At 52.6% G+C, this 16,771-nt stretch overlaps 1 protein-coding gene across 1 annotated transcript; it reads left to right on the top strand.

The window, feature by feature from the left end:
• SLC29A2 (solute carrier family 29 member 2) lies at positions 296-9,165 on the top strand. The gene is made up of 12 exons (XM_018043497.1): positions 296-541; positions 809-890; positions 2,676-2,836; positions 3,099-3,238; positions 3,613-3,747; positions 4,357-4,454; positions 4,670-4,754; positions 5,759-5,895; positions 6,162-6,267; positions 6,370-6,455; positions 7,199-7,398; positions 8,080-9,165. Exons 1-12 carry the CDS (start codon positions 513-515, stop codon positions 8,189-8,191), a joined length of 1,371 nt encoding a protein of 456 aa, XP_017898986.1. The 5' UTR covers positions 296-512; the 3' UTR covers positions 8,192-9,165.

The raw sequence follows: 16,771 nt of genomic DNA, 5'->3' as shown, positions 1-16,771 counted from the left end.
AACTTCGCGCCAGGTCAGCTCCACAGCACTCGGTTGGGCAGGGGGCCGGGGCGTGGCGGACACCCCTACTACCTCCCCCCACCCGCCCGCACGGGTCGGGGCTCGGCGCCCGCAGATTCGGGGGAATCTTCACGGATCACAGCCTCTCGGGAGGCACGGGGAGCGGTGGAGTCCGGGGACCAGGAGGTCAGGCCGCGGGTGGGCTGGAGTCTGGAGTCCCTGGTCCTCGGGGGCCGGGAGGGGTGGGGCTCCCCACTGTCCCCGCCCCGGGGGCGGAGCCGAGGTCCGAGCCTGCGGTACTTGAGACCAGAAGAAACTGGCGTGGGGCTTCCTGCCCAGCTTCCGCTTTCCATTGCCCGGCCTCGGACCGTGGAAGACCCGACCCCGCTTCCAGTGTCCACCACCGGCCAGACCCAGCCTCCCGGGTCCCCGGCTTGGCCCACGGGCCCCGGGGCAGGTTCAGGTGCGGCGCCCGCCTCTTTCTCCCACTGGGCTCATCCTGCCAGGCGGCCATGGCGCGAGGAGACGCCCCGCGGGACAGGCAAGTTGGGGACCATGTACGGTGCGGCGTATGGGGATCCGGTGGTCTTGGGCAGCGCAGAGCCGCTCCCTTTGGGCTCTCTAAAGCGCAAAGAAGACCAGTTGGAACTACAATTCCCGTCAGCCCCCTGCCTCGTATGCCTGAGCCTGGGTGATGGGGGTTGTAGTCCGCTCTCCGAGCGGCGTGGGGGGAGGGTGCTGGTCTGGGAGGCGGAGGGGCCGCCAGAGAGGGAAGTCCTCCGAGTGACCTTCTGTCTGATCCTCACAGCTACCACCTGGTCGGGATCAGCTTCTTTATCCTCGGGCTGGGCACCCTCCTCCCCTGGAACTTCTTCATCACAGCCATCCCGGTGAGACTCGTGGCTGGAGTGATAGATCCAAGGCCACAACCACCAGCCGTCCCTCCAGCGGCCTTTCCCCACCACGCTGCCTGTGAGAGTCAGTCTCTCGGTCGGTCCAACTCTTTGCGACGGCAATGGACTGGAGCCGCACCGGGCTCCTCTGTCCATGGGATTTCCTAGGGAATCCTCATTGTGTCCCCTTTGTTGGCTGAAACAGAGGGCCGCAGAGAGGAGAGGACCCTCTCTCATGGCTAGGATCCACAAGCTTTCAGGAATGCCCAGATCCTAGCACAAGGCCACCAGGTCAGGAGATCCTGTGGAGCCAGCGAGGAGCTACCCACCCACCTCCCCTTTGTCATTATTCCTGGGCTGGTCACTCCAAAAGTGGTTATCCAAGCCTTTAATTTTCTTTGAAATAGCATGAATTACATTCATTCATCCAATGTACACCTAGAGTTCCTGCCACTGGGGTTATAGGAGGAACTATAGCTGAGGAAGATTGCATCCTCACCGAGCTTACATTATTTCAACGGAAGGCAGGAATCCAGGGCTGGTGTTCTCTTTGGTACGGGGTTATTCTTGTATATTAAAAGCAACAACTTTCCAGATGCCTCTTCAGTGCCTAGCTCTGTGCTGGGCCCTGGAGACCCAAAGATGAACCAGCCCCTGGTCTTGAGAGCAAGATAGGTGCCAAGGAAATGTTGGTAATGTAACATGATATGTGCCATCCCAAGCTTGGAGCAGAGTCCAGTGGGTCCCCAGGGGAGAGAGCAATTCCTTCTGATTAATAATAAGGTGATCTGTAACTTGGGAGAAGGGTAGGTAAAGTATTTGTGTTGGGAAGGTGAGTGGTCAGAGAGGGGAGGGCATTTCAAACAGAGCCAGCAGCCTGGTGAAGGCAACGAGAGGCAGAGAGTGCCATCCTGTACAGAGAAAGGGCCAGAGCTTGGGGTGCCTGGAGCTTAGCAGGATGGAACAAGAAATGGGCCACAAAACAGAAACTAGTTCTGAAAGGCCCCAAATGCTGTTCCATAACCTTAGGGCTTTGCCCTGCAGGCCACAAGGAGCCATGGGTGGGGAGAGGGGCAGTTAAGCAGAGTTGTGGCAGGATGTCCCCACTCCAGTACTCTTGTCTGGAAAATCCCATGGATGGAGGAGCCTGATGGGCTGCAGTCCATGGGGTCGCTAAGAGTCAGGCACGACTGAGCGACTTCACTTTCACGTTTCACTTTCATGCATTGGAGAATGAAATGGCAACCCACTCCAGTGTTCTTGTCTGGAGAATCCCAGGGACAGGGGAGCCTGGTGGGCTGCCGTCTATGGGGTCACACAGAGTCGGACACGACTGAAGTGACTTAGCAGCAGCAGCAGCAGCAGCAGTGGCAGGATGTGTGTTCCAGAGAGAAAGCAGTTGGTCAGCATCTGATCCAGAGCCTGGCTTAAGGTCGGAGCTCCATAAATACCCAGGAATCTAGAAATTGCTGCAGGAGTGGGGGTGGGGGCCGCGACCGGCACCGGAGAGGAGGGTGATCCAGAGATGGAGCACGGCCCAAGTTGGGGGCTCCTGGGCTTGGGCTCGGTCTCAGACTTCAGTTCAATTCCGTGCACGTTCATTGAGCTCCGACTAGGTGCCAGGTTCTGGGGACAGCGCAAGGACAGAGAGACAGTCCCGCAGAAGTTAACAGAGCGATCCCGGGCGTGGGAGGAGGGAGGCAGAGGAAGCAGGCTGGGGGGTTCCCAAGGGTAGGTAGGTTGTGGGGTAACCCTGTACCCTACCCCCTGGCCTCCTGGCAGTACTTCCAGGGGCGGCTGGCGGGGGCCAACAGCACCGCCGAGACCCTTGGCACCAACCACACGAGCCCCGCAGATACCTTCAACTTCAACAACTGGGTGACGCTGCTGTCGCAGCTGCCGCTGCTGCTCTTCACACTCCTCAACTCCTTCCTGTACCAGTGGTGAGAGCCCCGCCCCGGGGCTCAGTCCCAGGCCCGCCCCCTGGGTCCCGCCCCCTTTGCTGAGGCAGCTCCATCTGGGCCCCGGGCGGTGGGGGGCGCGGGGCGGGGCGGCGAGGGGGAAGCCCTCCCATCCTCCCTCCCCTCCCTCTGGGTCTTTCCACGGGCCCCCACTGTCCAGCGCTGGGATGAAACTCTTCGCCCTCCTCCCCTCGCCTGGCCCGAGCCCAGCGATGCCTACTCTGCCCCTCACGCTTCCAAACAGCATCCCTGAGATGGTGCGGATTCTGGGCAGCCTGCTGGTCATCCTGATCCTCTTTACCCTGACGGCGGTGTTGGTCAAGGTGGACATGAGCCCCGGGCTCTTCTTCTCCATCACCATGGCCTCCGTCTGGTTCATCAACTGTGAGCACCTCGGCCCCTCCCCACCTCCCCACCCTGCCCCACCAGGACTTCAGCCGAGCCTCTTGTAACTGAAAGGGCCCAAGGTATCGAAGGGAAGACAGAAGAAACATCACCCATATCCCCGAGGAGAAACCGAGGCCCAGAGGAGAGGAGAAGTCGCTCGTCCCAGGCCCCGCAGTGACCTGAGAGCTGGTCTTCTGGCCCCCAGCCCCTCACACCCAGGGCTGCACCTCAGAAGAGGAATGCATGTGGGGTGTCACACCAGAGTGTCCAGCCTAGTCCAGAGTCCCCTGTGCACCCAGCCGACACCCTCTCCAGCGAGCCCTTGGGGCCTGCCTAGTTGAGCAGCTGCCCTCAATCCTGTCTTTCCACAGCCTTCGGTGCAATTCTGCAAGGCAGCCTCTTCGGACAACTGGGCACCATGCCTTCCAAGTACAGCACCCTCTTCCTCAGTGGCCAGGGCCTGGCCGGGATCTTCGCTGCCCTTGCCATGCTCATATCCATGGCCAGTGAGTAGATTTGGGTGGCAGTCTGGGATTCTGGGGAGCAGAGCGTGTGCTAAGGATGAGATGTTTTGGGCTGTGGTCGAGACAGAGGTGATAGGGTGATGGGGGAGCTGGGGATTGGGTGTGGGGCTCTTGAGTCCTACCATGAGAGAATGATGGGTGAGGACTGGGTTAACTTGGGGCCCAGGGCAGGATTCCTGAGGCCAGCACTCGCCTGTGGCAGTAGGTTGAGGTTGAGGGAAGGGGAGACAGGTGTGGGATTCAGATAGGCTTGGGTCTGAACTCCGGTTCCACTGTTCTCTAGCCAGGGGCATTGGATAAGGCACTTACCTGTGTTTGCTTCCCAATCTGAATGATTCTTACAGCTCCATACTCAGATTGTAAGAAGCGTGCATTTATAATGAGCACATAGTAAGTGCTCAACAAAAATGACAGAGTGAGAGATGTGAAGGGCCAGGCCAGGGCCCCCTGCACGAGGGTCCTGAGTGTCAGTGGGAGGAATGGAAGAGGCCGGGAGGTGAAACTGAGATGTGTGTACTGCGAAGTAGGACAAGCTCCCTGCGGGAGCTGGTGGACAGTCATCTCCCTTCTGCAGCTGAAGTCTCTGCACAGGTGGCGTGGATGCCCAGACGTCCGCCCTGGGGTACTTCATCACGCCCTGTGTGGGCACCATCATGTCCATCGTGTGCTACCTGAGCCTGCCCCACCTGGTGAGCCTGGTATTGGGCTCGAGGCCCACTTCGGAGCATCACAGATACCGCCCTGAGTCTGAGGCCCTGAGAGAAGCCAAAGGAGGCAGAGGGGCCCAGTCCTGATCCCCAAAGGAGTCAGCCACTGGGGGACCCCAGCCTCTAAGTCAGCAGGGTGGGGAGGGATCCAGGCACCTCAGCCCAAGCCAGGCAGGGACAACGCTTTCCTTCTGCAGAAGTTTGCCCGCTACTATCTGGCCAAGAAACCATCGAAGGCGCAAGGTCAGGAGCTGGAGACCAAAGCTGAGCTTCTCCAGTCTGGTGAGCCCGGGACCCTGCCGAGGAAATGGAAGAGCCAGGGGAGGCTGGAGCCATCTCCACCGGGAAGCATTTCACCTCTGTCCCCAACTAGACCCCTCATCTCTAGGAGCCTCGAGTGAGCAGAGGCAGACGATCTTGAAGGGAAGTCAGTGGGATTGAAGTCATCCCTTCAGTTGCCCTTTGGGCCTCAGTTTCCTCCTCCATAAAATGGGGAGGCAGCAGAGCTTCAGGCCTGCAGGTCCTAGATCCAGGTGTGTCTGAGTTTAAATCCTAGCTTCAAGACATCCAAGCTATGTGACGTCAGTCAAGTCACATAACCCCTCTGAGCCTCAGGGGGTTTTTTTGTTTTTGTTTTTTATAAAGCAGTGGTAGTGGAATAATCCCTCTAAGGTGCTTAACTGTGCCTGGTACATGTAGAAAGTGAAGTCGCTCAGTTGTGTCCGACTCTTTGCGACCCCGTGGACTGTGGCCCACCAGGCTCCTCTGTCCATGGGATTCTCCAGGCAAGAATACTGGAGTGGGTTGCCATTTCCTTCTCCAGGGGATCTTCCCGACCCAGGGATCGAACCCAGGTCTTCCGCATTGCAGGCAGACACTTTAACCTCTGAGCCATCAGGGAAGCATGTATGTACTTAATAAACAGTGAAGCTGAAAGTGTTAGTTGCTCAGTCGTGTCTGACTCTTTGCAACACCATGGACTGTAGCCCACCAGGCTCCTCTGTCCATGGATTCTCCAGGCAAGAATACTGGAGAGGGTTGCCATTAGGGAAGACCCAGGGGATCTTCCAGTCCCACAGATTGAACCTGGGTCTCCTGCATTGCAGGCAGTTCTTTACCAACTGAGCCACCAGGGAAGCCTAATAAATAGTAGGTTGGCGTATTTCCATTAATTCTCTTGGCCTGCACCTGGGCTGGTGGAGGGTCACTTGTTTTAACTGCTTGGAATCTCCCCTCCTCCGGCCTGGTTGTCACAGTCATGACCCTGCCCTCTCCTCTTGCCCCAGATGAGAAGAATGGGATTCCCAACAGCCCCCAGAGGGCAGCCCTGACTCTGGATCTTGACCTTGAGAAGGAGACAGAGGTGGAACCAGAGGAACCCCAGAAGCCAGAAAAACCTTCAGTTTTCATTGTCCTCCGGAAGGTTTGGCTTGGATACAACCCCCAACCCTCATCCCTGGGGAAGAGAGAGCTGCTCTCTCCAGCCTACCCCAGAGACTCTTAGAATGGACTAAGACCTTAGTACTCAGCTTGTCCACCCCGAGGTGACAGGGTCATGGTGGGTCAGGGACACGCTGGGCCAGGCTCCAGTGTCCCGCTCCCGGGGCCAAGGCTTGGGTGGAGGGGTTGTGGCCGCATGTTGGGCTCCGAGTCTGGCTGCCCCCTCACACCCCTTCCTCTGGCTCCCAGATCTGGCTGACGGCGCTGTGCCTCGTGTTGGTCTTCACAGTCACCCTGTCCGTCTTCCCGGCCATCACAGCCATGGTGACCAGCTCCACCGGTCCTGGGAAGTGGAGTGAGTAGTGGAAAGCGGCAGAGGACAGGGCAATGGGGGTGGAGGGGAGAGAGGGGAGTGGGCAGCCTGGACCAGGGTGAGCCCCCTCTGTCCCCCATCCAGGTCAGTTCTTCAACCCCATCTGCTGCTTCCTCCTCTTCAACGTCATGGACTGTCTGGGACGGAGCCTAACCTCTTACTTCCTGTGGGTGAGCACGTCTACTGGGGTGATTGGACATTTGGAGAAGCAGTCAAGGATCAGAGAGTGTGAAAGAGCGCAGAAGGGTGACTTCCCAACACTGACTGGCCCGGGTCTGGGTTTGGTAATGGAACAGACAGTTAGCACAGAGCACCAGCCCCTGGAGGCATGCAAGCCAGGGCTTGGACTAAATTCTCCTAAAGCAGAAGCCATGTCCAGTTGACCTCTGTCTCCAGCATCCAGCTGAGGGCCCAGCCCCTGGTACGTAGAGAGTGTTTACACAGAGGTTCCTGCTCCATGTGAGAGGTCAGGCAGGATTCCTAGTATTTGGATTGTTTTTCGCTACAATGCTGCTTCTTTCAGTGAAATCTTCCAAGGACACACAGCAAACATTGTAGATCAAAGAGGAGCTGCTCTGTTCGGGTCTGGGTCCCCAGTTTCCAATCCCATCTGCCCCAAAGGGTTCTTTGGAACCCCCACGGGTGCTCAGCGCAACCAACTTTGAAAACCAGAGACGTTCTTCTAGTTCTGCCGCTGAAAGAGCGCAGACTGGCTCTCAGGAGAGGCAGAGGCTGGGCGCTTATGGGCGGGGTGGCCTTGGCCTTGCCCCTCGCTCTCCAGAGGTCCCCGTGCTGGGTCCTCCCTGGCTCACGCGGGGTAGGTTGGGGGAAGTGATAGTGGAATCTCTCGGGGGTGGCCCAGAGCAGAGGCGCTGCTCCCGGGGACCGCCCTCACCCCCGCCTTCCGCTGCAGCCTGACGAGGACAGCCGGCTGCTGCCCCTGCTGGTCTGCCTGCGCGTCCTGTTCGTGCCGCTCTTCATGCTGTGCCACGTGCCCGAGAGGTCCCGACTGCCCATCCTCTTCCCCCAGGATGCCTACTTCATCACCTTCATGCTGCTGTTCGCTGTCTCAAATGGTTACCTGGTGTCCCTCACCATGTGCCTGGCGCCCAGGTCCGGGGGATGGGAAGGCGAGGGGAGGGCTTGGGAGCGGGCAGGTGGGCTCACTCTTGAAGAGGGACAGCCACCAAGAGTTCGGCTTCTGTCCAGCCCAGCCCGAGCTGTTTCTCCAGGCCTCACTGGTGCCCCGCCATCAGGCCAGGCCCTCACTGATGGACTGGCCCCAGGCCAGGAGCTGAGGAGCAGGGGACTCGGCTGGGAGGTTCCTGCCTAGTAAGGCAGCCCAGGCTGATTCTGGGGCCTTGGCTCTGGTCCTCAGTTTCCCCCTCTGTGAGCAAGCAGGTTGCACTGTCATTCCTTAGGGCCCAGCTACTCTCCCACATTCTCAGTTGCAGGGGACCCAAGGTTGAGGTCACAAGCAGAGTTCCTGGGCTGCTTACCCTGGGGACAAGGGAGTGTAGAGAGGATAGGAAGACCAGGTAGGGGACATTTTGCCAAGAAGGAAGGCAGGGGCATCTGGACCCCAGGGGTGTGAGAGACATCCGTGTCCAGTGGCCCCATTTTACAGATCAGGAAACTGGAGTCCAGAGGGAAGGGCCTCATTATAGTGGCCCGGAAGTTGGGCCAGCCCAGACTAGAAATCATCCATCCTGTTGTTAGAGGGGCAGAGGGCATGGGGCTGGGTCCAGGGTGGGCCCCACATTTTTCTCAGAGCCCCTCTCCTGTGTGTTCCAGGCAGGTGCTGCCACAGGAGAGGGAGGTGACCGGCACCCTCATGACCTTCTTCCTGGCGCTGGGACTCTCTTGTGGCGCCTCCCTTTCCTTCCTCTTCAAGGCGCTGCTCTGAAGCGCTCCATCAAGGGCTCTCCCAGCGTGTCTCTTCAGAGCTGAGGCCCAGTGCTGGGGGAATGATGGGCCAGGCTCAAGCCTCCACTGGGCCGGGTGGGCGGGGGCCCTGTGGCCTGAGGGCTCCAGCAAGAGGTGGGCACAGCTCTCCTTCCAGGGCTGGCAGCCACTGGGAGTGCTGCTAGGAAGAATTCACCGCCTGCCATTCCAGCCCTCACCCAGGAGTGGAGCTGACGCACTGTCTGGATGCACATAAAACCTCACTGAAAGGGTGATCATCAGGGGAAAGAAGGCCGAGGACCACAGCCCATCCTCACCGTCAGGACTGCGTTCGTTAATCTCTACAAACCCACTGGCGAGTCGCCGGGACTCAGAGGCCACAGGTGGAGTCTTGCCAACCGTGTGGCTGGTGTGAACGCGGCCTCAGAGTCCGTGTGGGGGTGGGGGCCAGTCCAGGGCAGGACCTCCTCTTCTCTCCAGGCCTCAGCGACCCCTCGGTCGGGTCTCTCGGACTTCAGAACAGAGGAATCCAGGGAGGTTGAGGGGACGGGGGAGAATAAGTTAGGGATCTGAGGGATTTCAAAGGACCCTCCAGGCCTCAAACAGTGTCTACGTCGCCAGCGCTCACTGTGTCCACTCCCCGGAGCCCAGTTGGGCTGCATTTTACAGTTTGCAAAACTGTTCCAACCTTGCCTTTTCGCTGAAGCCACGTTGAGGCCCTTGGAGGGAGGCTGGCAGGGACTGTGCCCCTCTCTGTACAGGTGAGGAAACCCAGTCCCAGGGGAATGACCAGTTCTTGGCAGAGCCAGAACCCAGTCCCCACCTGCCTGTAGGTGCTCTTCTTCCTGCCCTCTGCCTGCTTCCCTTTTCCTCAAGGGGTTCAAGGCAAAAGCCCTGAAGACTACACCGTTTTTTGCTTGTGTTTCCCTCAGACCCTGCTCCTGTGTCTAATAACAACCGTCTTCATTTGTACAATGATCTCGCTGAATCTTTATTTCCAAAGCGCTTTCAGTTCTGTTGACTTTGATGAGCTGGGTGAGGTGGGGATGATTGTACCCACTGGACAGATGGGATGACCGAGGCCCTGAGAAGGGAAGGGATTTGTGGGCATCCCTGGGCTGGGCCTTCCTGGCCACATGATGGCCAAGGGGTACTGGCTTGCAAGGAGCCCTGTGCTCCCAGACAGACTGCCTGGTTGCATGGATAACTATGACTCTGTCCCCGCACCAGCATCCTCTGCCTCCCCAGGCTCCCGCCTTCTCAGAAATGGAGCCTCAGAGATACAGTCAGCCAGTTCTGCAGAGGGATAGAGGAAAAGCCTGCTTTGCCACACATCTGTGCCACCCTGCCCAGGGCAGGGAAGAGCAGAGTGTTTGAGATTACCAGCACGGACCTTTCTGCCCATCTGCCCTCCTGCCTCCCATGACCACCCAATAAACAGCTGTTATATACCAGGTGATGAGTCAGTGCCAGGCCCTGCTCAGAAGCCAGGGGCTGTTTTGTAACCAAAGAGGAAAGTAAGGCAAGATAGGACCTTGGGGACCTCCCCAGTGGTCCAGTGGTTAAGAGTCCACCTTGCAATACAGGGGATGCTGGTTTAAATCCTGGTCGGGGAGCTAAGATCCCACATGCCCAAAGGCAACTAAGCTCATGCTACAGCTAGAGAGCCTGAGTGTCACAGTGAAAGATCTGGCATGCCACAATGAAGATCCAGAGCAGCCACACACACACACCACACACACACACAAAAGATACGATCTTGGGAACTGAAATAAAGACACAGGCCAACTCCAAGTGAGGATTCATTCCTTCAACCATTAGTCACTGTGCCAGATTCTGGGTGGTCTGACGGCCCTGAAACAAAGGAGCTATGACCCTGCTCCCAAGGCCATGGGAAGTAGAATGTAACATGTGATAGGGCTTGTGAGGACTCTGCAGAATGTGTAATATGAGATGCTAGAGGAGGGGGCCATTGATCTAACTGGAAAGTTCAGGCAGGCATCCCTGAGGAGGTGTCCTCTGAACTGGGCATTGAGGGATGAATATGAGTTCGCTGGGCTGAGTTGGGGGTGGGGGAGCAACCCAGGCAGATGTGCCAGAAAATGCAAGGCATGGATGGATATGGAATATTCAGGGAACAGTGGGGACTTCTGGCAGCAGGGCAGGGGGTGTGGGGAGTCCTAGGGTGTGAGAGATGGGGAGGGGAGAGGATAAGGCTGAGGCAGTGGGCTGCAGACAAATGCTGAAGGGCCTTAGGGGTGAGGCCTAACCAGGGAATTAGAGAGAGGAGGAGACATAAAGGAGAAGAAGCGGCTCCCTCTACAGAAGCCATTTGACTTGGTGATTTAAGTGCATGTGCCCTAACCCAGAGTCCTGGGTTTGAAGTCAGGCTCTTTCCCAGCATGGGGAATAGGGATTCCTGAAGACTGGAGTCCTGGAGAAAGCGCTGGAGTACAGGTTGACGTTTTCTAAATGGTAGCTGTAGTCCTGGGAATATTTTGTACAGACCACTAAGCCTAACTCTACCGTTTGGCTGGGACTGGTGGGAGCAGGACCCCAATAATTCCTAGGCCCCCTTCTCTTCTTCACCTTCAGGGACTATTGTCTGTTGTACTCAAAAGCTCCCTAGACCTGCCAAACCCAGCCATCCCAGGGAACCCAATGGTGCTGGTCCATGGCCACCTGGTGCAAGCCCAGGTGGGGCTGAGCAGCGGAGGATCGGTCCAGAAAGAGAACACCCACCCCTCAGGTGCCCTTACGATGTCACAACCTGGAATTCCTTCTTCCGGTCCTCCTCCCTGGTATACTCAGCCCAACTTTCTCATCAGATCAGGATGCAGCTGGGTTTAATGTTAGAGACAAATACTTGAAAATTTTAAAAAAATAAAATAAAAGGGGACTTCTCTGGTGGCCCAGTGGCTAAGACTCTGTGCCCCCAATACCTGGGATTGATCCCTGGTCAGGAAACTAGATCCCACATGCTGCAACTAAATGCCTATGTGCCACAACTAGGACCCAGGGCAGTCAAATAAATAATAAAAACTAATTTTAAAAAAAGAAACAAATACTTGGGCTGAGGGGCTACCCTTGCTGGTCCCTCTGCTGATGCCCAGCACTACCCCCCTACCCAGCCACTGCCACCTCCCCAGCCTGACACAGCTCTGCCAACAGGCCCGGTTTCCCTTAGAAGCAGCCAGTGTCCACAAGCAAACAGTTGGAGAGGGCTCTAAGTGGCGGGCACTGAGACAGGCTCATGGAAGGATGCAAACATTGGAAGGCCAGTCTTTATCCTCAAGCTGCTCGCCTTTTCATGAGATGGACACTTCCTGGTTTGGTAAATGGATTTGGCTCTCCAATTAAAAGTCAGAGATTAGACTTTTAATGTGAAAAGCATTGGCCGGTGGTTGAGAATCAGCCTGCCAATGAAGGGGACACAGGTTAGATCCCTGGCCTAGGAAGATTCCACTTGCCATGGGGCAACTAAGCCCGTGGGCCACAACTACTGAAGCCCGAGGACCCAGAGGCTGTGCTCTGCAACAAGAGAAGCCACTACAATGAGAAGTCTGAGTAAACTAGAGAAAAGCCCACACAGCCAGAAATAAATCAATTTTATTAAAAAGGAGTCAGAGATTGTCAGAACGGATTTTTTCATGATTCAACTACATGCTTTCTACCACCTTAGAGTCAAAAACACAAACAGATTGAAAGTGAAAGGATGGAAAAAAGGTATCGTGTGCAAACGTAAACAAACGACAGTTCAGGTGGATATGCTAATATCAGAAAAACGAAAAGACTAATTCAAAAATCATTCAAGAGACGAAGAAGGATGTTATATATTCATGAAAGAGTAAGTCCACCAAGAAGATAAAATAATTATATACATACCTAAAAACAAAGTCCTAAAAAACATGGAGCAAAAATTGACAAAATTGAAGAAGAAACAGACATTTATACAATAATAGAGACTTCAAGATTCCACTTTCAATAAAGGATAGAACAACTAGAGAGAAGATCAACAAGGAAACAGAGGACTTGAACACACATGAACCAAACAGGCCAAAGAGACCTATATACACAACACTTGACCTAAAAACAGCAGAATATACCTTCTTCCCAAGTGCACATGGAACGTTCCCCAGGAGAGATCATATATTAGGCCACAAAACAAAGCTGCAATAACTTTTAAAAGAGTAAAATCACACAAAGCATCTTTTCCACTCACAGCGGAACGAAACTAGAAACCAATAATAGGAAAACTGGAAACTTCACAAATACATGGAAATTAAACGACATTCCCCTAAACAACTAATCGGTTAAAAAAGAAATCAAAAGATAAGTTAGAAAATGCTTTGAGACAAATGGAAATGAAAACAACACACTAAATTTTATGGGATGCAGCAAGAGCCAGGCTGAGAGGAAACTTAGAGGTGTCAATGCCTACATTAAAAGGAGGAAGGAGCTCAGGCAAATTAAACCCAGAGCTAACAGAAGGAAGGAGATGCTAAAGATTAGAGAGGAGATGAACAAAACGGAGGACAGAAAAACAACAGAGAAAAATCAATGAACCAAATGTTGGTTCTTCAAAACAATCAATAAAATTGACACACTTTTGAGTTGTTTAAGAAAAAAAAGAGATTTTAAAATTACTAAAATCAGAAATGAAAGGGGTCATTACTATTGGTTGTACAAAAATAAAAAGCATTATAAGCGAATACTATGAATACTTGTATGCCAACAAACGAGAAACCTAGATGAAATGGACTAGATGAAATTCTTAGAAACATACAAACTAGATGAAATTCCTAGAAACATACAAACTACCAAAAGTAACTCAAGAAGAAATAGAAAATCTGGGTGTATCTATATCAAGGCATGAGATTGAATCAGTAATCAAAAACCTCTCAGGAAATTTCAGGACCAGCGGACTTCACACACAAATTCTACCAATCATTTAAAGAATTAATACCAACCCTCAAACTCTTCCAAAAAATACAAGAGGAGAATACTTCCTAACTCTTTGTATGTGACCAGCATTACCCTGATGCCAAAGCTAAATAAAGATATCACAAGAAAAGAAAACTACAAACCAAAATCCATTATAAATAGAGGTGTAAAATTCCTCACAAAACACTAGTAGACTGAACCCAGCAACACAGTAAAGAATTATACACCATGACCAAGTGGGAGTTTTTCTAGAATGAAGGTGGTTCATTGGAATGAACCTAACTTTGGACCTGGAATGTTAGGTCCATGAATCAAGGTAAATTGGAAGTAGTCAACCAGGAGATGGCAAGAGTAAACATCAACATTTTAGGAATCAGTGAACTAAAATGGACTGGAATGGGTGGATTTAACTCTGATGACCATTATATCTACTATTGTGGGCAAGAATCCCTTAGAAGAAATGGAGTACCCTCATAGTCAACAAGAGTCCAAAACGCAGTACTTGGGTGCAATCTCAGAAATGACAGAATGATCTCTGTTCATTTCCATGGCAAACCATTCAATATCACAGTAATCCGAGTCTATGCCCCAACCAGTAATGCTGAAGAAGCTGAACTTGAATGGTTCTATGAAGACCTACAAGACCTTTTAGAACTAACACCCCAAAAAGATGTCCTTTTCATTATAGGGGACTGGAATGAAAAAGTAGGAAGTCAAGAGATACCTGGAGTAACAGGCAAATTTGGCCTTGGCATACAGAATGAAGCAGGGGAAAGGTTAATAGAGTTCTGCCAAGAAAATGCACTGGTCATAGCAAACACCCAACAACACAAGAGAAGACTACACATGGACATCATCAGATGGTTAGTACCAAAATCAGATTGATTGTATTCTTTGCAGCAAAAGATGGAGAAGCTCTATACAGTCAGCAAAAACCAAGACCGGGAGCTAACTGTGGCTCAGATCATGAACTCCTTATTGCAAAATTCAAACTTAAATTGAAAAAAGTAGGGAAAACGACTAGACCATTCAGGCATGACCTAAATAAAATCCTTTATGATTATACAGTGGAAGTAACAAATAGATTCAAGGGATTAGATCTGATAGAGTGCCTGAAGAACTATGGACGGAGGTTCGTGACATTGTACAGGAGGCAGTGATTAAGACCATCCCCAAGAAAAAGAAATGGAAAAAGGCAAAACAGTTGTCTGAGGAGGCCTTACAAATAGCTGAGAAAAGAAGAGAAGCTAAAGGCAAAGAAGAAAAGGAAAGATAAACCCATCTGAATGCAGAGTTCCAAAGAACAGCAAGGAGAAATAAGAAAGCCTTCCTCAGTGCTTGCTTCAGCAACACATATACTAAAATTGGAATGATACAGAGAAGATTAGCATGACCCATGAGCAAGGATGACACGCAAATTCGTGAAATGTTCCATTCAAGTTGATGTATGGCAAAAACCACCACATATTGTAAAGTAATTAGCCTCCAATTAAAATAAATTAATTTTTTAAAAAAAGAAAAAAGAAAGCCTTCCCTCAGCGATCAATGCAAAGAAACAGAGGAAAACAATACAATGGGAAAGGCTAGAGATCTCCTCAAGAAAATTAGAGATACCAAGGGAACCTTTCATGCAAAGGTGGGCACAATAAAGAACAGAAAAAGCATGGATCTAACAGAAACAGAAGATATTAAGAAGAGGTGGCAAGAATACACAGAACTACACAAAAACAGATCTTAATTGTTAGGGACCAAACGACGGGCTCTAGGACCTGAGTCATGTTTACCAGAAAGAGACAGGACTTGCGCTCATCCTGCCTGGCCAATCATGTAACGCCAGCTACTCCTGTAACTGAGACAAAGAACTGCCTGTATATAAGCCGCCATACTCCTTTGTTTGGGGCTCTTGTCGGATTATACTGTGCTGGAAGAGACTTGGGCCCTAGCACGCTAGAAATAAACTCCCTTCTTGCCTTTGCATTACTGTGGTGGACTTGCTCTCTCGGTCGGTTCGGAGATACGGGCTCGGTGCATAACATTTGGGGGCTCGTCCGGGATCTCTGTCCCGCCAGGGAGGACAACTCTCCTGGTAGAAGGGAGTAACCTTGTTAGGAGATAAGAGCTCTGAGCACAGGTGCTAACGTTGCAGAAGCCCAGATTAAGTCTGGGGTCCAGTATCGTACTGGGGAGGCATCTAGATGTAAAGTGCAGAGGCAAGTCTGGCTTAAGGCCGAGGCCCGGTATCCTGCTGGGGAGGCGGCTGGCTCTGTGAACATCCTGCAGGTAAGATTGAGTGCATTGTCGGTGGCCACCTTGCGTTTGTTATCTGTTTGTCTATTTGTGATGCTGTGTTGCTCTTTGTGTGCTCTATTGGCTTCCAGTGTACTTTTCTGTGATCATGGGACAAACAACTTCTACTCCTTTATCTCTTATGATTAACCACTTCTCTGATTTTAAGTCTAGAGCACAGAATCTATCCTTGCTGGTGAAGAAAAGCAAGTTAGTAACTTTTTGTTCTGCCGAGTGACCTGCTTTTGATGTCAGCTGGCCACAGGAAGGCACCTTCAGCCTGCCTACTATTTGAGCGGTCAGAGAAAAGGTGCTCGCCCCCTACCATTCAGGGCGCTCAGACCAAACTCCATACATTTTGGTCTGGCAGGACCTGGTGGAAAACCCCCCAGCCTGGCTAAAACCTTTTGTTTTTCAGCCTCTCACTTTCCTTCCCTCTTCAGGTACTAGTCATTGAAGCATCCAAAGAGAAAGAAGACCAAAAAAAAGCACAGCAACCAGGTGAAACCGGTATTCTAGGAATCCTCACTATACCCCAATTTACTTGACCTGGAGACCGAACTCTCCCCGCCCCCCTATGCGGATCCACTTCTGCCCCTGCAGGTTCCTCAGGTCTCTTCTGGAGGGATACAAAGGGACACCGAGCCTTCGGCCCCAGCCCGGGAAGGAGGCCCCGCCCAAGGGACTCGGGAAAAAACCAGGGGCATCACCAATATGGCGAAAAAAAAAAAACAAAACCGGAAGCCCCCTCCTCCACAGTCCAGGCATTTCCAGTTCGGGCGGGGCCTGCCCGAGCAGACGGAGAACGGACACACCAGTACTGGCCCTTTTCCACCAGTGATCTTTACAACTGGAAAACTCAGACCCGCTACGCAGCCTAACCTGATTGATGAGGGATTTCCCCTGACGCGGCCCTGCTGGGACTTCGAGCGCGCTAAAGGTACGGAGCGTCTCCGAGTGTACCTCCAGACTCTTATGGCCGGCCTTAGAGCGGCCGCCAGGAAGCCAACTAATTTGGCCAAAATAAATTCAGTGAGGCAGGAGCCAAATGAGAGCCCAGCAGCCTTCCTTGAAAGAATAATGAAAGCTTTTAGACAGTATACCCCTATGGACTCACAGGCAGATGAGTCACGAGCGGCAGTTATGTTAGCATTTGTAAATCAAGCAGCCCCCGATATTAAAAAAAAGTGACAAAAGATAGAGAGGTTAAGTGAACAATCCTTACAAGATCTAGTGAGGGCAGCCGAGAGAGTTTTTAATCATAGAGAGACCCCAGAAGAGAGAGAGGACCGCATTAAAAGAGAAAAAAGAGAATTTAGAGCTGAAGAAAACCATAAAAATCAAAAAGAAC

The sequence above is a fragment of the Capra hircus genome, chromosome 29 (assembly GCF_001704415.2).
Source record: "Capra hircus breed San Clemente chromosome 29, ASM170441v1, whole genome shotgun sequence".
Lineage (NCBI taxonomy): Eukaryota > Metazoa > Chordata > Mammalia > Artiodactyla > Bovidae > Capra > Capra hircus.
Note: the sequence above shows the minus strand (reverse complement) of the source record. Positions and strands in the feature narration are given on the sequence as shown.